Genomic DNA, 22,699 nt, shown 5'->3' with positions numbered 1-22,699 from the left:
CTGGAGTTCAGTATTAGGATTACAAACTTACAGACAGGGACGTCTTGCGGCTCATAAGTGTAAAGACGATTGGAATAACGCCCGGTGATGTCGGCTCTGACAGTTAGTGACGGATCTGTAAAATAAGAGGTGACACTCAGGTTTGTTCTTCATGTTTCCCAGACTTTGGTTTGGAGTCCATAGTCAGCACTTGTCCCGCCCACCTACACCGATTCAGCGCCGATTTATCTGTAGTATGTGGGATGATTTGATCGAGAATTGAAGCACCACACCGTGATATTGAAGTTTACATACACGTTTATTCCATATATAGATTGCTTTACAAAAACCAACGAGTTTCGGGAGCAGAAACCCCCTTCGTCAGGGCTAGGATAGCTAAAAGTTATCACAAAAATAAGGAACAATTAATTATATAGAAACATGTGTTACAATGATGTATAGTGGATAATTTTTTCATTTTTCTATCTTTATTTTTCTGCTATATCCTAGCCCTGATGAAGTGGGTTTCAACCCCCCCGGAAGTGTGTTGGCTTTGGAATAAATTTGTATTTGGACTCAAATATCATGATGTGCCACTCAGATTCAGGATTCAATCATCTCCATTATAACAGATGATCATGGAAATCCTTTGGCGTGCAGAAGCTGCCAGTCCAATAATCAAATTCTCTCCCTCTCTCTCTCCCTATACATTATATATCATATTTATCGGCGTATAACACGCACCCTAACTTTAAGAGGGAAGTTTCAGGGAAAAAAAACTTTCCACAGCCCCCTGCGTATAACATGCAGGCACAGTTTACCCTCTATTTTCAGGGTAAAAAAGTGAGTGTTATACGCCAATAAATACAGTAAATATATACATACACACACACACACACACACACACACACCAGTGCCATACAATGTACCCCATACTCACATAGGGGGAGGCCGGGATCGGGAGCTTCCAGATTCCAATAAGACCCCTGCCCGCAGACCCCCACAACCACAGCCTAGGGATGTCAGGAAGAGGCCCTTGTCCCCATCAACACGTGGACAAGGTGCTTTGGGGTTGGGGGGGGCACAGCCTCCACCGCCCCAAAGCATCCACCCCTGCACCCATGTTGAGGGCATGGGGCCTGGTATGGTTCAAAAAAGGGGGGGCTGCTCACTCGTCCCCTCCTGTTTCTTGGCCTGCCGTGTTGCATGCTCGAATAAGGTTCTGGCATGGATTTTGGGGGGGGGGGGGCCCACGCCGTTTTTTCCTTGGTTCTTTATTTATATTTCTGTCCGGCAGATGCAACCGCGAGTCAATTTAATGGTCATTTAAATCATTTTTTTTTTTCCTTTCGAAATTTCATTTTTGCTGCAGCAATTGTAAAAAAATGCATTCACTTGTTTGGTGAATAGACAGGGGTACAAGTACCCCATACTCATTTACATGGGGGGGGGGGGCAGGATCTGGGGGCCCCCTTGTTAAAGGGGGCTTCCAGATTCTGATAATCCCCCCATCCGCAGACCCCACAATCACCGCCCAGGGTTGTGGGGAAGAGGCCCTTGTCCCCATCAACATGGGGACAGGGTGCTTTGGAGCGGGGGCAGAGCCCCCCTGACTCAAAGCACCCACGGTGTTGAGGGCATGTGGCCTGGTATGGTTCAGCCTGTCAGGCTGCATGCTTGGATAAGGGTCTGGTATGGATTTTAGGGGGATCCCACACCATTTTTTTAGGTTAATTTTGGTGTGGGGTTCCCCATAAAATCCATACCAGACGCAAAGGGCCTGGTATGGATTGGGGGGGGGGGGGGGTTATGACTTCTATTTCCGACATTCTTTTGTTTACATTTCAGCTGCCAGTGGGGAAGTCCGCTGACAGCTGATGAGACATTGGCTGTTAAGGATGCGGCGGCCGGCCCCGCTGTTTAACATGGTAGCTATTCTTCACACAGAATTCTAATCGGTCAATCCTTTTTTGACTGATCCGAATCGTTTTGAAAACTAAATTTAGTTAACTAAAATGAAACAAATTTCAACAAAACAAAATAAGTAACATAGAATCTATCCGGAATGAAAAAATTATATTCTGCACATGTCTAGCCCATTCTTTCAGCCAAGCCTAGCTGGGACCTCGGTGTCTTCAGGCTGGCTTCCATCCCTGCCTTCCTTGTAGGAGGGCAAGGCCCCTCAACAGGGGTCTCCTCCAGCAGGCTGGACCCAGGAACACTGCCCCACGCCCACATACTGCAAGCTGCTCCTGCTGCACGGGTTTCAGACTATTTATGGACTTCCCCCACCTTCTGGGCACACCTCCCCAGGAATTGGCTGATATCCCATAAAAATTCAGACTGCAGTCTCTGCCCTCCCTCCCACTTTTTTCTAGAAATCTCTAGAAGACAGGGGGAAGTAGCAGAGCAGCAGCCTATAAAAACCTGAACAGCCAGTATTAATCAACCCAGAGGCGTTGCTATGGGGGTGCGGGGGGTGCGGTCCGCACTGGGTGACACCCGCTAGAGGGGTTACACCATCCTGTTTTTTTTTTTTTTTAGCTGACATGCCCAGCCTGCCCTGTGCAATCCCAGCCTGCCCTGTACCACCCCAGCCTGCCCTGTGCAATCCCAGCCTGCCCTGTGCAATCCCAGCCTGCCCTGTACCGCCCCAGCCTGCCCTGTACCACCCCAGCCTGCCCTGTACCACCCCAAACAGCCCTGTACCCCCCCAGCCTGCCCTGTGCCACCCCAGCCTTCCCTGTACCACCCCAAACTTTCCCATGCCACCCCAATCTGCCCTATGCCACCATAACTTGCCCTATACCACCCCAACCTGCCCAATGCCACCCTAACTTGCCCTGTACCACCCCAACCTTTCCCATGCCACCCCAACCTGCCCTGTGCCACCCTAACTTGCCCTATACCACCCCAACCTACCCTATGCAACCCTAACTTGCCCTGTACCACCCCAGCCTGCCCTGTACCACCCCAGCCTGCCCTGTACCACCCCAAACAGCCCTATACCCCCCAGCCTGCCCTGTACCCCCCCCAGCCTGCCCTGTGCCACCACAGCCTGCCCTGTACCACCCCAGCCTGCCCTGTACCACCCCAAACTTTCCCATGCCACCCCAATCTGCCCTATGCCACCATAACTTGCCCTATACCACCCCAACCTGCCCAATGCCACCCTAACTTGCCCTGTACCACCCCAACCTTTCCCATGCCACCCTAACTTGCCCTATACCACCCCAACCTACCCTATGCAACCCTAACTTGCCCTATACCACCCCAAACTACCCTATATCACCCCAACATGCCCTATACCACCTTAACCTGTCCTATACCATCCCACTACACCAACCTGCCACTATACCACTCTATACTACCCTCAACTGCCACTATACTGCCCTATACTAGCATTTACAGGGGCTGGTTTGGGGTGCGCCCCGTGCCCGTGCGCTGCCTGCTTGGTGCTGGGCAGCCTAGACAGAGGGGGGGGTGACACCATGTTTTACCGCACTGGGTGACACCAACCCTAGTGACGCCACTGAATCAACCCCCGCTCCACTGATTACAGCAGTCTACTCTAGGAGGGAGCTACAGAGGTTGAAGGTCTCCTGTTGTGCCCAATGCGGTCTTAGGCTAGGTTCACACCCTTACGGGTGTGGGAAGGCGTGCAATTGCAAACTTTCCCATACTCGCAGCCAAATTGAACGCTGTTATGCAGATGCACAGAGTTGTCATTATTTTTACACATAGGAAAATGCATCGCGCCCTCGGGTGCATGAAACCGCAAGGTGCAAAAGCATGCATTACAGGAGGAAACGATACAAAATGTAGCAATATTTCCACTTTAAGGCCATTAAAAAAACATTATAAAACCACATCACGTCCTGTCCTTACCAATAAACATTATCCGGGGTACGTACTGCCCGTCCGGTGCCAGGTTCTTGTCTGTAGTCTCGTGCTAGAAGAGGGGAGGAGGGGGGGGGGGCAGGGACCCATATAACATTGATCACGTTTTTGCAACAGTTTGTTCATCAAATACAACCATTTTCCTGGTAACATATATTAAAGCGTATCTAAACCCCACAACAAAAATTTCCTATATTGCAGATTACCAGTCAGAGGTGGCGGCTGCATTTGTTTGTTTTTTTTCAGTCTAAGAATATTTCTGACAAGTACAGAAAATATCTGCTGATCCTGCCAGAAAATGCTGTGTAGCTTCCCTTGAGATTAAATGAAAGCACAAAAAGGACTTTGGGCCATATTCTCAAATAATTTACGCCGGCGTATCAGCAGATACGCCGACGTAAGTCCGATCCTATGTTTAAGTGTATTCTCAAACTGAGATACACTTAAACATGCCTAAGATACGACGGCGTATCTTAGGGTGCAATATTTACGCTGACCGCTAGGTGGCGGTCAGCGTAGAATATGCAAATGACTAGTCACGCCGATTCTCTAACGTACGCTTGCCCGCCGTAGTGTTTTAACGTCATTTCCGTAAGCGATACGCGGCGTAAAGATAAACATGCCCCCTAGGTGGCGTACTCAATGTTAAGTATGGCCGTCGATCCTGCGTCGAAATTTGAAAATTTTACTTTGTTTGCGTAAGTCGTCCGTGAATGGCGCTGGACGCCATTTACGTTACAGTCAAAACAAATGACGTCCGTGAGACGTCATTTAGCGCAATGCACGTCGGGTAATTTACCCGACGGAGCATGCGCATTACGATCGGCGCGGGAGCGCGCCTAATTTAAATGATCCACGCCCCCTACCAGGATCATTTGAATTAGGAGGGCTTGCGCGGGTGGACTTTACGCGACGCCGCCGCAAGTTTACAGGTAAGTGGTTTGGGAATCAGGCACTTGCCACTTAAACTTGCGGCGGCGTAACGTAAAGGACATACGTTCCGCCGCCTCAGATCTTTAAGAATATGCCCCTTTATCTTTATTGTGCAAACTACAAATCCCAACTTTGATAAATGATCAATTTATTTTCTGACTAATCTCTTTCAATAGGAATAATCAATGTATAACCAACAGCCCATTTGATTCATAAGCCACACACAGGGAAGTGAATTTCCATCGATAGTAGGGTTGCCACCTCATCCCTTTAGGCCTGGTTCACACTGGTACGACTCGACAGTCGTACTACTTTGGATCCGACTTTGCCCTGCGACTTGAAGTCTGACGTGCGTCTGACTTCCATGAACAGGGATCCGACTTCGATCCACAATACCAGGCACTGTGTTTGGTATGAATCTTTTTTTTTTTTTTTGCAAAATCTTTTTTATTGAGATTTATATTGACATACAAAATTAGCCCACGCAGGGGCCGAACAGTTGCCCACGCAGGGGCAGTACCCCGGTCGCGACAACATGCCGCAACAGGGCACAACACACATCTTAAACATCCTAACGTAACTTATACTATATCCCCAATGTGGGGAGAGGGTAACTTCAGGATAATTTGTGCTCAAATCGGTATTGACAGAAGAGTGCAGCATGAAAATAGTTGGGTCAAGAGCTAACAAACTGCAGGCACATTATCTATCTAGGCATTTGCTACTGGATCATTTACCGTGGCGTTGTCATCTAGCCAACAGTTCCATACCTTCTCAAATTTCTGTGGGCATCCCCTGCCCGAGTAGGTGGCCCTATACAAGGGCAAACTAGCATTTACTAGGCTTTTCCAGAATCTGACAGAAGGGGGAGACGATTGTTTCCAGGTCATCGTAATGGCCTTACGAGCATAATATAGTAACAGGGATATGAGTATCTTCCTGGCTCTAATCACTGACATTTGTTCCACCAGCCCCAACAGACAGTATTTAGGATCATAAGGAACACCCGTCCCAGCGACTTTATTGATCACCTGGAGAACTTCCTTCCAATAATGTTCGATTGCCGGGCAGGCCCAAAAAATGTGGAAAAAGGCAGGAACAACGCCAGCACTCCGGAGAGTGTGCCCGCGACATCTGGTGCAACCTGTGGGGTGTGTAGTGAGCCCTATGCACAATTTTGTAATGTACTAATTTATCCCTTGCTGAGACCAGAGGGGAGAAGGGGAAGTCCCAAATCTCCCCCCAATCTTCCTCATCCAGCCCCGGTATATCCCCCACCCATTGCCTGCGGAGGGAGGACAGCTCGGGGCTGGCAGCAACCAACAGGGATCCATAGATCTGAGACGTGGGCTTCTCCAAGTCTTTCACCCGGAGGGTGGATTCAAGTTCAGAATATACCAATTCCACTGGTTGGCCCAAAAATTGACACCTGTAGGCATCAGCTACCTGAAGATACCTATAATGGGCCTGTGCAGGTACGCTAAATTTGGTGCGTAAAATGTGGAAGGGAGTGAGCTCTCTGTTGGTGATAACATGTTCAAGGGTTAGTATTTTGTATTTGGCCCAGGCCTGCGGATCTGGGATGGTATAGAACTGCGATAGGTTAGGATTCCGCCACAGGGGGGTGTGAGGAGTTGGCATGAATCTTTAGGAAGAACTCCAAATTAAAAATAAAAAAACGGCATGGGTTCCCCCTCTAAGAGCATACCAGGTCCTTCGGTCTGGTAGGGATTTTAAGGTGAACCCCCTACGCCGAAAAAACGGCATGGGTGTTCCCCCAAAATCCATACCAGACCCTTGTCCGAGCACGCAGCCCGGCCGGTCAGGAAACGGAGTGGGGACGAGCAAGCACCCCCCCTGAACTGTACCAGGTCACATGCCCTCAACATGGGGGGGTGGGTGCCCATATTGATGAGGACAAGGGCCTCTTCTCGACAACCCTGGTTGTTGGTTTCCGGGGGCTTATCAGAATCTGGGAGCCCCCTTTAATAAGGGGGCCCCAGGAACCCGGCCCCCCATTTAAAAATGTGTCAATAATAAAACACACTACACAGGTTTTTAAAGTCATTTATTAGGCAGCTTCGGGGGTCTCTTTCGATTTCTTCTCCCCTCTCCGGTGTCTTCTGCCGGGTCTCTTCCTATCTTCTGCTCGCTCTTGCCCGGTCTTCTTCCCTCTGCTCTTCTTCTGATGTTCTGACCTTTCTCCCGCTCTAATGCCTGGTGCACAGTGTGCCACTACTTATATAGGAATGGGGCGGGGTCACCGCGTGACGTCACACTGAGGCCCTGCCCCTTATGACGTTACTGCCCGTGGCATGATGGGTGGTGATGTCATAAGGGACGGGCCTCCAGTGACCCCGCCTCCAGTGACAACGCACTGGGCATTAGAGCGGGAGAGAGCGTCGTGCCAACATTGGAAGAAGAGCAGAGGGATGAAGACAACGGAGAAGACCGGGCAAGAGCGAGCAGAAGATAGCGGAGGAGACCCGGCAGAAGAAAGAGGGAGAAGAACCGGAGAGAGAGCGGAGAACAGCCAGAGAGGGCAGAAGAAATCGAAAGAGACCGCCCGAGCTGCCTAATAAATTATTGTGCTGTGTTTTATTTTTGACACTTTTTTCGGGTGAATGGGTAAGGGTACAATATACCCAATACTCATTCACATAGGGTGGGGGGCCAGGATCTGGGGGCTCCCAGATTGCGATAAGCCGTTTTTACAGCTATAGCAGGTGTGCGCCCGCTGCATGGTGGGGGGGCTGATGCGCAATGTCCGCCGGCCACCCGCGATCGCTCCATAGAGAGCCAGAACGGGGATCTGTCAATGTAAACTAACAGACCCCCGTTCTATCAGGGGAGTACAGAGTGATGGTCTGTTCCTAGTGATCAGGAACAGCGACCTCTCTCTACTCCCAGTCAGTCCTCTCACCCCCACCGTTAGAAACACCTCCCAGGGAACACATTTAACTCCTTGATCGCCCCCTAGTGTTAACCTCTTTCCTGCCAGTGTCATTTAAAATAAAACCGATTACCACACAAGAACAGCGCTCAGCCCAGCACTTGGGAACAGAAAGCACCGAATCGTTCAGGAAGTCCCACCGCCGGCATATCCTGCTTGTGTATGTGCGGCCGCCCCTACATGCTTGGTGATGTATGTAGGACTACCATGACGGCCTCCATAGATACAATGGAGGCAATGACTGTAGCCATGCAGGGACGCTGTTTGCAGGATCACCTGGTGAAAATAAAAAGGCAAAGAAGCCCCAAAAAGAAAACAAATGCAACCACCACATCTCAGGATTGGTGAGCTGCAATATATTATATTTTTGTTTTTTGGGGTTTAGAAAAACTTTAAATCAGCCCATCATGAACAGATCATCCCAACACTCCCCAATCACAGGCGATATAAAACAAATCCATTATAAATGTCCTTTGTGTTGCTCATTGTTACCATGAATAAAAGAAGAACCGTAGTAGATCCACATACCATGAGGTTGAGCATGATGAAATTATCCTTGGCCAGATTCTGAAGTTCTTCACTTTCTGCGAATACTTTCTTCAGAGCTGGTGTAAGATAATTGTATGAGTGTTATATTTATATTATTATTATTGTGATATACTGGCAATATATTGTACTATTCTCAGACCCTCTACCTCTGGAGCTTACACACACTATGTTACCAAAAGTATTGGGACGCCTGCCTTTACACGCACATGAACTTTAATGGCATCCCAGTCTTAGTCCGTAGGGTTCAATATTGAGTTGGCCCCGCCCTTTGCCGCTATAACAGCTTCAACTCTTCTGGGAAGGCCGTCCAAAAGGTTTAGGAGTGTGTCTATGGGAATGTTTGACCATTCTTCCAGAAGAGCATTTGCGAGGTCAGGCTCTGATGTTGGACGAGAAGGCCTGGCTTGCTGTCTCCACTCTAATTCATCCCCTAGGTCCCCCCCGGCCCTGGTGGGGAAGATTGATAAAATGCTGCCCCCCCCCCCCCTTGCATGTGATTGGGTATTTTTTGCAAAGTGAAGCTTCACTTCATTCACTTAAAGCAGAGCTCCACCCAAAAGGGGAAGCTCCACTTGTTCAACCCCCCCAATCACTACCACATTTGGCACTTTGGGGGGGGGAGGAGAGAGGGGGAAGCAGGTACCTAGATTTGACAGGTACCCATTATCTGGTATGATCACTGCATGGTGATCTACGTCATTTCAGGGATGGACTGGCCATTGGGACTACAGGGAGTTTCCCGGTGGGCCGATGGCTCAGTGGGCCGGGCTTCAGTGACAGCGGACTGCCGCCCCCCTCTGACCCTCTGTCTCTCCCTCCCCGCAGTGCTCACCTCCTCTCCCTCCCCGCAGCACTCACCTGGGGGGACAAAGAAGCAGGGGGAGGACCAGAGGAGCAGGGGAGACGAGAGAGGAGCATGGGGGAGGGGACAGGCAGCTGACTCAACAGCTATGGCCTGGGAGTTTCTCACTTCTGCCTAATCTTGTCCCATAAGGGGGGGCACCGAACTGATTCTTTGCCCCGGGTGAAATAATGTCTAGCTTCCCCAGTGGTACTGCCTATAAGAGTACCAGTACCAGCTGTTCTACTCTAATAAAGTAGAACGGCTAGTGGCTAGTGAAGGGGGAGAGGGGGTTTGGGTGGCTGGGGGGGGGGGGGGGGGGGTGAGGAAGTTGTCCGGCCGCCATGGGAGAGAGCCATCTACAGCGACCAATCAGACTTTAGTATAAAGAGACAGTTCAATGAAAGACAACATTTTCATTGGTTGTTTGCTACAGGATTCCATATTGAATAAGATTGGGTGTGACGTGGGTCCGATGGAACCCCCATAGAACAACTGCCCCCGATTTGGAGAAATGTCCCTCTGTCCCTCTTTCCTCCTCATTTGTCCCTCATTTTGGTCTGATAAATGGATATAAAATGCACCTTTTATCTTTCAAAAAGTGTTTCCCAGAGCTAAACCTTTCATTACATTTCTAAATTGCTGCATTTGTAAATTTTACAATATAAAGGAATAGAAGTGGTAAAAAAAGCCCTTGTGGATTTAATTAATCTCTTTCTTCGTGTTAATTCTCCTTTAACTAGATGCCGACCAGCCGCTGCAGTTCTACGGCGGCAGGTCGTTTCTCCTGCGCAAGAGGCCGTAGCTCTACGTCGGCTCTCGACGCGGCCACTAGGGGCACGTGCGCGCCCCCCGCTCGCTCCTGACTCCCGTGCCCGTGCCCGGCGGTCGCCTCCGCCGCTACCGACAGCTCTGGTAAGCGGTGGAGGGCACGGGAGAGTGGCGAGGGGTCCTCTCCTGCCGCCGATAACGGTGATCTCGCGGTGAATCTGCCGCAGAGACCACCATTATCGTTTACAGGACCGGTCGCTAAAAAGATGGATATTATAGTTGTGGCAGCGGCTATATCCATCTTTAACTGCTTGCGCGAGAGCCCATAACTATACGTCGGCTCTCGCGCAGGCCACTAGGGGCCCCCCACTCGACCCCGACTCCCGTGCGCGTGCCCGGCGTGCGCGATTGCCACCGGGCGTCCACCGGGATTGCTCGTTACAGAGTGAGGACCGGGAGCTGTGTGTGTAAACACACAGCTCCCGGTCCTGTCAGGGGGAGAAATGACTGATCTTCTATTCATACAATGTATGAATAGCGATCTGTCATTTCCCCATGTCAGTCCCACCCCCCCTTCAGTTAGAACACACCCAGGGAACATACTTAACCCCTTCCCCGCCCCCTAGTGTTAACTCCTTTACTGCCAGTGGCATTTTTATAGTAATCAATGCATTTTTATAGCACTGATCGCTATAAAAATGCCAATGGTCCCAAAAATGTGTCAAAAGTGTCTGAAGTGTCCAAAGTAATGTCGCAGTACCGGAAAAAAAAAAACGCTGATCACCGCCATTACTAGTAAAAAAAAAATATTAATAAAAATGCCATAAAACTACCCCCTATTTTGTAAACGCTATAACTTTTGCGCAAACCAATCAATAAACGCTTATTGCGATTTTTTTTTTTACGAGAAAATTTAAAGAATACGTATCGGCCTAAACTGAGGAAATTTTATTTTTTTTTTTAGATATTTTTGGGTATATTTATTATGGTAAAAAGTTAAAAAATATAAATTTTTTTCAAAATTGTCGCTCTATTTTTGTTTATAGCGCAAAAACTAAAAACCGCAGAGGTGATCAAATACCACCAAAAGAAAGCTCTATTTGTGGGGAAAAAAGGACGCCAATTTTGTTTGGGAGCCACGTCACACGACCGCGCAATTGTCAGTTAAAGCGACGCAAAAAGTGCTCTGGTCTTTGACCAGCAATATGGTTCGGGGGTTAAGTGGTTAAGGGGGTGTGGCAGGGGGCGTGTCCTATGCCTACATATGTTTGTTAGTAGGTGTTCCTCATTCCCATCTCAAAATATTGGGGGGTATGATAGAAGAAGAATACGGTCTTGTATGAGGAGGGGAATCTGGACGGGTAGGTTACCTTGGCAGTACTGACAGTCCTCCAAATGGTGGATCACCATCAGCGGTTTATTGCTGCAAGAAAAACAAGACATGAGCAATGACATCAGCCTGAGAACAATAGAGAATGGACTGAACACTGCTGGGGGCTCATTACATTGTTACATTGCTTGAAAAAGATACAAGTCCAACAAGTTCAACCAGAGAGACAAAAAAAAGAAAAACACGTGGGGCATATTTATAAAGCAGTGAATGTACCATTCACCAAACATTCACTGGTGGTGAATTCGCTGCTTTATAAATATTAGAGACATGTGCAATTCATTTCGGTCCAGGTCTTCATTCGAATGAACATTTAGTTATTTGGAGATTCGGGTGTAAAGAATTTTGTTGAATTGTATTATTTAAAGAGGAAGTAAACCTTCATTAATTTTATTTTTACCAGTTAGCAACCGCCCTATAGACGAAATACGTCTACAAGGCGGTTGCTTAACTCTGGGAGGGCGTCAATGTACGTCCTCCCAGAGTCGCGCTCCCGCGCGCCCTATGGGGCGCGCACACGGGAGTCTCCGTGACCGCCGGGTCCTCCGGACCCGGCTGATCACGGATCACGGTAAATCGCCGCTGATAGCGGCGATTTACCACGTGATCGCTCCGTCCAATGACGGAGCGATCACTAGTAAACAAACCGGCGTCATGTGATGACGCCGGTTCCTCCCTCTCCTCTCTGTACCGAACGGTACAGTGTGAGAGAGGAGAGGGGAGAGAGCGGAAGCAGCAGCAGCTGCTGCTGCTGCTGCGGGCTGGATCTGTGACACATGTAGTCACAGATCCAGCCATCGATCCCTCCCTGTGCAATACTCTACAATGCCCCCATACTCTACAATGCCCCAAAATACTCTACAATGCCCCAAAATACTCTACAATGCCCCAAAATACTCTACAATGCCCCAAAATACTCTGCAATGCCCCAAAATACTCTGCAATGCCCCGCAATACTCTGCAATGCCCCGCAATACTCCGCAATGCCCCACAATACCCCGCAATACTCCACAATACCCCGCAATACTCCGCAATACCCTGCAATACCACACAATACTCTACAATACCCCACAATACTCCGCAATACCCCACAATACTCCGCAATACCCTGCAACGTCGTCTATGGGGATTTTTAAGTAGCAAAGTTTGGCGCCATTCCACAAGCGTGTGCAATTTTGAAGGGTGACATGTTGGGTATCTATTTACTCGGCGTAACTTCATCTTTCACATTTAAGCAAAAGAAAAAATACTAAATGTGCCAAATTTTATAACAGAAACAAATAAAAATTATTATTTTTTACAGAATTTTCAGTCTTTTTTCTCTTATAGCGCAAAAAATAAAAAAAACAACGGTGATTAAATACCACCAAAAGAAAGCTATTTGTGTGAAAAAAAGGACGAAAATTTCATTTGGGTACAGTGTTGTTTGACTGAGTAATTGTCATTCAAATTGTGAGAGCACCGAAAGCTGAAAATTGGTCTGGTTATTAAGGGGGTTTACGTGCCTGGTGGTCAAGTGGTTAAAAAAACCTGCAAGAGAAAGTCATAATGAGCTAGTATGCATAGCATGGGGTGGGGTTCCCCTTTAAATCCATACCAGACCCGAAGGTATTGATTGAGGGGGGGCCCTCTTTAACTGCTTGCCAACCAGCCGCTGCAGTTATACGGCGGCAGGTCGGCTCTGCTGGGCAAGATCAGGTAGATATACGTCATCTCGCCGTTCAGCCAATGGAGGCGCACGCGCCCCCCGCTCGCCCCTGATGCGCGTGCCACAGCTCACACACAGCTCCCGGTCCTTATCCCGGGGAGAAATGACTGATCGTCTGTTCATACAATGTATGAACAGTGATCAGTCATTTCCCCAAGTCAGTCTCATCCCCCCTTCACTTAGAACACACCCAGGGAACATACTTAACCCCTTCCTCCCCCACCTAGTGTTAACCCCTTCCCTGCCAGTGGCATTTTTATAGTAATCAATGCATTTTTATAGCACTGATCGCTATAAAAATGCGAATGGTCCCAAAAATGTGTCAAAAGTGTCCGAAGTGTCCGCCATAATGTCGCAGTACCGATTAAAATCGCTGATCGCCGCCATTACTAGTAAAAAAAGATATTAATAAAAATGCCATAAAACTATCCCCTATTTTGTAAACGCTATAACTTTTGCACAAACCAATCAATAAACGCTTATTGCGATTTTTTTTTACGAAAAATATGTAGAGGAATACGTATCGGCCTAACCTGAGGACATTTTTTTTTTTTTTTATATATATTTTTGGGGGATATTTATTATAGCAAAAAGTAAAAAATATTCATTTTTTTCAATATTGTCGCTCTATCTTTGTTTATAGCGCAAAAACTAAAAACCGCAGAGGTGATCAAATACCACCAAAAGAAAGCTCTATTTGTGGGGAAAAAAGGACGCCAATTTTGTTTGGGAGCCACGTCGCGCGACCGCGCAATTGTCTGTTAAATCGACGCAGTGCCGAATCGCAAAAAGTGGCCTGGTCATTGACCAGCAATATGGTCCGGGGGTTAAGTGGTTAAAAAGAAACATTCGAGTTCTCAGAAAAAATATTTTATAGATGCCTGGATCAACGGCAGAATATAATTACTTGTATAACTTAATAGATTCAAAAGTTATGTAATTTCTCAACCTTTCGCCTCATGGGCGAAAGTCCATGCGACCAGAAAAACGCATATATCAAAAAGAGGGGAGTTCCCCCAAGAAGGCCACTGCTATAGGACACTGTGGTCAATTAAGTAGTTTTATTAATAGAAAAAACGCACACCATCATTTATACACAAAAAAAAAAAAAAACTCAATATACCTAAACACACGACTGTTTTTCATGACAAGAAAAATGCAATTTTTTTTAAATTGGTCATTAACCACTTACCCCCCGGACCATATTGCTGCCCAAAGACCAGAGTACTTTTTGCGATTCGGGACTGCGTCGCTTTAACAGACAATTGCGCGGTCGTGCGACGTGGCTCCCAAACAAAATTGGCGTCCTTTTTTTCCCACAAATAGAGCTTTCTTTTGGTGGTATTTGATCACCTCTGCGTTTTTTATTTTTTGCGCTATAAACAAAAATAGAGCGACAATTTTGAAAAAAATGAATATTTTTTACTTTTTGCTGTAATAAATATCCCCCAAAAATATATAAAAAAACATTTTTTTTCCTCAGTTTAGGCCGATACGTATTCTTCTACATATTTTTCGTAAAAAAAATCGCAATAAGCGTTTATTGATTGGTTTGCGCAAAAGTTATAGCGTTTACAAAATAGGGGGTATTTTTATGGCATTTTTATTAATATTTTTTTTACTAGTAATGGCGGCGATCAGCGATTTTTTTTTCGGTATTGCGACATTATGGCGGACACTTCGGACATTTTTGACACATTTTTGGGACCATTGGCATTTTTATAGCGATCAGTGCTATAAAAATGCATTAGATTACTATAAAAATTCCACTGGCAGTGAAGGGGTTAACACTAGGGGGCGGGGAAGGGGTTAAGTATGCCTGGGTGTGTTCTTACTGTGGGGGGGGGGGGGGTGGCCTCACTAGGGGAAACACTGATCTTCTGTTCATACATTGTATGAACAGAAAATCAGCATTTCCCCTGCTGACAGGAACGAGAGCTGTGTGTTTACACACACAGCTCCCGGTCCCCGCTCTGTACCGAGCGATCGCGTGTGCCCGGCGGCGATCGCGCCCGCCGGGCACACGCACGGGAGTCGGGGGCGAGCGGGGAGCGCGCGCACGCGCCCCCTAGTGGCGGCTATACGATAGGACGTATAGCTACGGGCTCTCGCCCAGGAGAGCCGACCTGCCGCCGTATAATGACGGTGCGCGGTCGGCTAGTGGTTAAAAACGCGGCGATCTTTGCGTGTACGTGTCAGTTTGACACACCGCTACACCGATCTCGGTAAAGAGCCTCCGACGGTGATCATGTGATTAGCCGTGTCCAATCACGGCTGATCACGATGTAAACAGGAAGAGCCATTGATCGGCTCTTCCTCACTCGCGTCTGACAGACGTGAGTAGAGGAGAGCCGATCGGCGGCTCTCCTGACAGGGGGGGGTTCTGGTTGATTATTCATCAGCACAGCCCCTCCTCAGATGCCCACACTGGACCACCAGGGAAGCCGCCGGGACCACCAGGAAAGCCTTCAACATGTGGATGGCCAGGTACATCCCCCATGGTCAGCCACATGTTCCAAAACATCCCAAAAATATGCCAATTAGTGCCCACAAATGGGCACTGACTGGCACCATAACGGTACATTAGTTAAAACAGTGATGCCCAGCAATGCCACCCACCAGTAATCAGTGCCCCTCAGTGCCACTTATCAGTGCCCACCCGTGCCCACCTATCAGTGCCCACCCGTGCCCACCATCAGTGCCCATCTGTGCCACCCATCAGTGCCGCCCATAAGTACCCATCAGTGCCGCCCATAAGTACCCATCAGTGCCTTCTATGAGTGCCCATCATCAGTGCTTATCAGTGCCACCTCATTGGTGCCCATCGGTGCCACCTTATCAGTGCCAGTCAGTGCAGCCATATCAGTGGCAGTCATTGAAGAAGAAAACGTATCCATTTACAAAATAATTTAACAGAAACAAATAAAAAAGTTTTTTCCAAATTTTTGTTTTTTAATCGTTGCGCAAAAAATAAAAAATCGCAGAGGTGATCAACTCCCACCAAAAGAAAGCTCTATTTGTGGGAACAAAATGATAAAAAATGTGTTTGGGTACAGTGTAACATGACCGCGCAATTGTCATTCAAAGTGCAACAGCGCTGAAAATTGGCTTGGGCAGGAAGGTGCCTACGTGCCTGGCATTGAAGTGGTTAACGACGGGGGGGAAACGCGCATGCTCAGAAGCAAGTTATGAGAAGGGAAATTTACATAATCAGCCCAAAGGGTGGCGCCATTCGAATGGAACATCCCCTTTATAGTGCCGTCATACGAGTTGTACTTCACTGCGCTTTGCTCTGGCATTTTTTTTCACGATCGTGTGTAGGCAAGGCCGGCTTGAGAGGAATCACGTCGAGAAAAACGTTGTTTTTTTTTCCATGACATTAAAAACAGTTGTGTGTACGCGGCATAAAAAGACAACGTTGTCATTGAAAGGGGGATTGCGGCTGCACGAGCATCACTCTGATTATGTAATAGCTCCAGGTTGTTGGAAATAATCATTTATCAAGTCTTTAATATTAAAAAATAGCTTTTTCCATCTTCCCAGGACACTCCCAGACGCTTATTAGGGATATTTATCTGGTGGCTAATTGGGGTGTGAATGTTGTTGAACAGGTTGGTTATCCAGGGACATCCTAAAGTCCTATATTAGCATAGTTGCCAACATTGCAAAAACTCAATCCGGGACACTTTTTTGCATGTAGGCGGAGACTTGCTGTAATTAGGGGGCGTGATATTCGTTTGTAGGCATGTCACACCCGAATAGAAAAATAAGGCAGAGTCCGTCCTTGCATCAGGTGCTTCCCCAGCAGAGTCCGTCCTTGCATCAGGTGCTTCCCCAGCAGAGTCCGTCCTTGCATCAGGTGCTTCCCCAGCAGAGTCCGTCCTTGCATCAGGTGCTTCCCCAGCAGAGTTCGTCCTTGCATCAGGTGCTTCCCCAGCAGAGTCCGTCCTTGCATCAGGTGCAACACGCACTACACTACACTGTTTACTACACTGATTACCACTACACTAAATTAATACACTACACCAGGGGTCTCCAAATGTTTTACTTCGAGGGCCACATTGTATATTTTACAGATATTCGTGGGCCGAAAAGAAAAAAGTTATTTACAAATTAATCCCCATAAAAGAGAACTAGGGAGGGGCTATAGGAAACAACACAGTGGCGGCGGCGGCCATTTTGGTGTAGCCGTTGCCGTTTTTTGGCAAAAACATTTTTGAATTTCCCGGGACAAAGTCTCGGAAAAAAAAAAAAGAGACAAAAACAATCCGGGACAAGGGTCCTAAATCCGTGAATGTCCCGGGAAATCCGGGACTGTTGGCAACTATGTATTAGACATCTATTTACAGTCCAAGAGGAATGATTGTTAGTCCTTTTAGTTAGGAATCTGGCACAGTTGCACCTATTAGAGGGTGACCACAGACATCCCCGTTTTTAGGGGACAGTCCCTGGATTGAGGACACTGTCCCTGGACCAAGTCTGTCCCGGTTTTGTCCCCGGATTGGATCTAAACAGGGGCTGGAGTCATTTTAAAGACAGTCAGTGCAGAATGAAAAAAATTGTTCCCCTTTCTGATGATCATGTGCTGGTCGGAGCGGAGGGAATATTTCTTTAGTTTCGGGCGCATGCCCATTCAGCTCCGCTCGCATGTTCTTCTGCCTTGGCTCAAATCCTGGCCAGTCGCCTGCCTGCCTATCTCCTTGCCTTCCCTGGCGGAGTGATCTTCCTCCGCTCCCCACCCAGTAGTAACCGGAGCCTGGTACACGCGATCGGATTTTCATCGGACAAAGTGTAGGGGCCAGATCCACGAAGCGCGGCGCTTCTTTCCGTCCGTCGTAGTGTATCTCAGATACACTACGCCGCCGTAACTTACGGCGTATTTTCAGTATTCTCAACGAATTTGCGCCGTAAGTTACGGCGGCGTAGTGTATCTTTGTCGGCGTAAGGGCGCGCAATTCAAATGGATGTGATGTGGGCGTGTTTTATGCTAATTTTACTTGACCCGATCCGACGGCGTTCGTCTTAGTACGCCGTCGGATCTAAGGTGCATATTTACACTGGCCGCTAGGTGGCGCTTCCATCGATTTCCGCGTCGAGTATGCAAATTAGCTAGATACGCGAATCCACAAACGTACGTCTGGCCGGCGCATTTTTTTACGTTGTTTCCGTAAGGCTTTTTTCGACGTATAGTTACCCCTGCTATATGAGGCGTATCCTATGTTAAGTATGGCCGTCGTTCCTGCGTCGAATTTTGAAAATTTTACGTCGTTTGCGTAAGTCGTTCGCGAATAGGGCTTTGCGTAGAATGACGTTCGCGTCGTAAGCATTGGCTTGTTGCGGGTTAATTTCGAGCATGCGCTTTAGCACCACCCTTTGGGCAACTTCTGCTAATGTTGTGTTACTGTGAGCGTTGATTCCGAGCATGCGTGTTTGTACTTTGGAGCTTTGTCTGATGACTTGTGTACACACGATCAGATAATCCGACAACACACATTTTTTGTCTGCAAATTTGAAAGCATGGCTATGCAACATTTGTTGGTTGAAAATCCGACAACAATTGTCTGATGGAGCGTACAAACGATCGGATTTTCCGACAACAGCCTATCATCACACAATTCCCGTCGGAAAATCTGATCGTGTGTATTAAGCCTCGTACACACGGCTGGTTTTCCGACGGGAAAACTGCGAGGAGAGCTTTTGGCCGGGAATCCCGGCCGTGTGTATGCGCCTTGCAGTTTTTCCGACGGAAAAACTGCCCCAAAAACCGCCGGACAAAAAAAAAAAAAAAAAGAGAACCAACTTTTTTTTTTCCCCGCCGGGAAAACCGGCGGACTTTTGCCCGGCGTTTTTTGGCAGTTTTCCTATGGGAACAACTGCGAGGAGTATACACACGGCCGGTTTTCCCAACGGGAAAACTGCGAGGAGAGCTTTTGGCCCGGGAATCCCGGCCGTGTGTATGCTCCTCAGAGTTTTTCCGATGGGAAAACTGCGCAAAAACCGCCTTTTGCCCGGCGGTTTTTGGCAGTTTTCCTAAGGGGAAAAAGTGTGAGGAGCATACACACAGCCGGGATTACCGACCAAAGCTCCATCGCAGTTTTCCTGTCGGGAAAACCGGCCGTGTGTAGGGGGAAAGACTGATCGAGCAGGTTCTCGGCTTTCCCCTCAGGATTTCCAACGGGAACTTTTCCCGTCGGTAATCCCACATGTGTGTACGGGGAATGAGGCTTTAGACTTGACAGGCAGCGAGGCGGGTGGCGGTGACGACAACGGGCATTGAGACGCTGATTGACGCCATTACTAGTAAAAAATTTAAATATGTCCCCGGTTTTCATTTAAAAAAATCTGGTCACCTTAACCTATTAGAGGCATAGAGGTGGGGTCACAGATGCTTAAAGTGTCCAAAAGGGTATGCAGGGGGTCACTCAATTCAGGAAATTGTGTCTGAAGGGGGCTATGCATCCAAGAGGCGGAAGATGAGGAGGTAAAAATAAGACAAAAATCAGAACTGTGTAGTGAAGCAGATAGAGATACTCTCGCCATTTCCTCTGCCGCCGGCGTTCTCATATAGCTCCACCCATCAATCCGGTTCGAGCCGCGCTCTGTCAGATACCAGGATATCACCACCAAGGAGCTGCCCACTGTAGATAAAGTCTCGTTCGTGCGCCCTATGGACCGCGTCCTGTAAACTTGTAGCCACTGCTCCATGTTACGCTCGTGCTGTGAGCTACAATCCCTCGGTCCTCACACTGACGCGTTTCGTTATCCAATGACAGCCAACTTCCTCAGAGCTAGGAGGAGTTAGGGAAACAGACTTAAAGGAGTTGTAAAGGAAAATGTTTTTTCACCTTAATGCAATCTATGCATTAAGGTGAAAAAACATCGGATGCTGACGCCCCCCCCTGAGCCCCCGTTATACTTACCTGACCCCTTTGAAAGTCCTGCGCTCAGTCCCAAGATCCTCTTTGCCGCTCAACTTGGCCGCTGATTGGCTAGAGCGGATGGATTGAGAGCAGCGCAGCCATTGGCTGGTGCTGCTGTCAATCACATCCAGTGATGCAGCGCGCCGAGGGGCGGGGCCGAGTGATACAGTGAGCGGCTACGGCCAATCGCTGTATCACGGGAGCACGCCCGCAATTACTCACCACCATGCGAGCTCTCGCATGACTGTGGCCAGTAATTGCGGGGAGGACCAGAGACAGCCGCCGAGGGACCCCAGAAGACGAGGATCGGGGCCACTCTGCAAAACGAGCTGCACAGTAGAGGTAAGTATAACATGTTTGTTATTTTAAAGGAAAAAAATGTTTTCCTTTAGTAACCCTTTAATGCGGAGGTCCACACAAAAATGGAACCTACGCTGCCCGGATTCCTCCCCCCCTCTGGTGTCACATTTGGCACCTTTCAGGGGGGAGGGGGTAGCAGATACCTGTCCAAGACAGGTATTTGCACCCACTTCCGAGCATAGATCCCTGCATTATCTTCAGGAATCTACACCACGTCCAGTGCCCCCCCCCCCCCCGCTGTCTTCTGACTTAGCTGCTGACTTAAAAAAAAAAAGACTCTGCTTTAAAGGGGTTTTCCACCTTTTTTTTAAGTTTATTAAAAGTCAGCAGCTACAAAAAGTGTAGCTGCTGGCTTTTAACCTCTTCCATACCGGGCAGTTATACACACATCCATACCAGGCCTATTCTGGCACTTCTTTCCTACATGTACAAATCAGATTTTTTTTGCTAGAAAATTACACAGAACCCCCAAACATTATATATGTTTTTTTTTGCAGACACCCTAGGGAATAAAACCTCGGTCATTGAAACGTTTTATCTTGCACGCCATTTGCGCAATAATTTTTCAAACGCCTTTTTTTGGGGAAAAAATTGTTTCATGAATTAAAAAAATAACAAAACAGTAAAGTTAGCCCAATTTTTTTGTAAAATATGAAAGATGATGTTACACCGAGTAAATAGATACCTAACATGTCACGCTTTAAAATTGCGCACACTCATGGAATGGCGCCAAACTTCGGTACTTAAAAATCTCCATAGGCAACGCTTTGAAATTTTTTACAGGTTACCAGTTTAGATTTACAGAGGAGATCTAGTGCTAGAATTGTTGCTGGCACTCCAACGCAAGCGGCGATACCTCACATATGTGGTTTTAACGGCGTTTACATATGTCGGCGGCACTTGCGTGTGCGTTCGCTTCTGCGCGCGAGCTACTGGGGACAGGGGCGTTAAAAAAAAAAATTTTATTTCTTTTTTTTTTTTTACATATTTATTTATTTTTTTACACTTTTTTTTTTTATTTTCTTTTTTTTATTATCACTTTTATTCCTATTACAAGGAATGTAAACATCCCTTGTAATAGGAATGTGTGTGACAGGTCCTCTTTATGGAGAGATGCGGGGTCAATAAGACCCCACATCTCTCCTCCAGGCTGGAAAGCATGAAATCGGTGAAAAAAAATTCACCGATCTCATGCTTACGGTTGCTTAGCAGCCGCAATTGCGGCTTTGTTTACTTACGGGGACCCGGCGGGACGTCATCACATCGCGCCCGGGTCCTCCGACGGTCATAGAGATGACTGTGACCATCTGGTCACCAGTCATCTCTATGCTTCCTGCCAGCGCCGGACGATTCGTTCTCCGGGCCCCCGATGGTACGGGAGAGAAGGATATCTGAATGATGCCTCTAGCTGCAGGCATCATTCAGATATCCACCCGGAAAGCCCAGGACGTCATATGACGTCCTCCTGGATCGAGGAGGGGTTCCTGCTGCCGTCATTTCACAATGACGCGGTAAGGAAGTGGTTAATAAACAGACACTTTCCTGTTCCACGGCTCCAGCGACGCGCCGGCCGGGGCTCCACTCCTTGCCCCCCCTCGCCGGCCGGTGTCTTCATTCTTAGTGTGGGCACCCGGAAGTGACAGCTTTCGGCTTCACGGCCGGACCCCACTGCGCATGCGCGAGCGGCGCGGCGCCGTCCAATTGGACAGGCGCTCGCCTACAGGGAGGGGCTGTGAAAAGGCGATTAAGCTAATCGCCTTTCCAGCCCCTCGGCGGAAGGAGGAAGTGGGACAGGAAGTCCCCTTCTCCTGAAGCCCCCACTCCCCCCCCCCAAAAAAAATACATGCCAAATGTGGCATGTAAGGGGGCGAGGAGTGGGTTAAGCGGAAGTTCCATTTTTAGGTGGAACTCCGCTTTAAATAGCCACATAATTCGCCTGCTATGGCTCCTATCAGCCACTAGATGTCATCCACACATCCACCTCCATACAACTTTCAGCACAGGGATCATTGAACACATTGGTAAACTGTATCGATGTTCACTCCTCATCTTTTATGCATTACTTTTCCAAAAAAGGCTGCAAATTACACTCAGTGTTGAGGCCATTGGTGTGCGCAGCCTATTGCATTAGGGTGTGCACCCCAAAGCTCAAACATATTTGCATGTGTATATACAGTATACTGATGGTGTCAGTAGAGCGGTGGACGGTGTCAGTAGGGCAGAGATTGGTGTCAGTAGGGCAGTGGACAGTGTTAGTAGTTTTTTATTTTTATTATATATTTATTTTATTTTAGGAGCCCCATTAGGGAGATTTGGTGAAATATCAGGGGTCTATTTCTGCACGTTTAATGCAGCATATTTCTGTGCATTAGTGCACGTTTAACCACTAGAGTAC

The 22,699-nt window shown here is 47.9% G+C and overlaps 1 protein-coding gene across 2 annotated transcripts in view; it reads right to left on the bottom strand.

The window, feature by feature from the left end:
• LOC120939845 (anterior gradient protein 3-like) overlaps window positions 1-22,699 on the bottom strand; it is a 67,409-nt gene that overhangs the window by 2,277 nt on the left and 42,433 nt on the right. For both annotated transcript variants that reach the window (XM_040352241.1, XM_040352242.1), the window contains exons 4-7: window positions 11,297-11,349; window positions 8,294-8,370; window positions 3,868-3,931; window positions 32-115 (exon numbers count right to left, since the gene is read on the bottom strand). In XM_040352241.1, coding sequence (XP_040208175.1) covers window positions 32-115; window positions 3,868-3,931; window positions 8,294-8,370; window positions 11,297-11,349 — 278 coding nt within the window. The remainder of the gene's footprint in view (window positions 1-31; window positions 116-3,867; window positions 3,932-8,293; window positions 8,371-11,296; window positions 11,350-22,699) is intronic.

This window comes from Rana temporaria, chromosome 5 (assembly GCF_905171775.1).
Source record: "Rana temporaria chromosome 5, aRanTem1.1, whole genome shotgun sequence".
Lineage (NCBI taxonomy): Eukaryota > Metazoa > Chordata > Amphibia > Anura > Ranidae > Rana > Rana temporaria.
The sequence above is the reverse complement of the archived record's forward strand: the minus strand, read 5'-3'. Positions and strand labels throughout refer to the sequence as shown.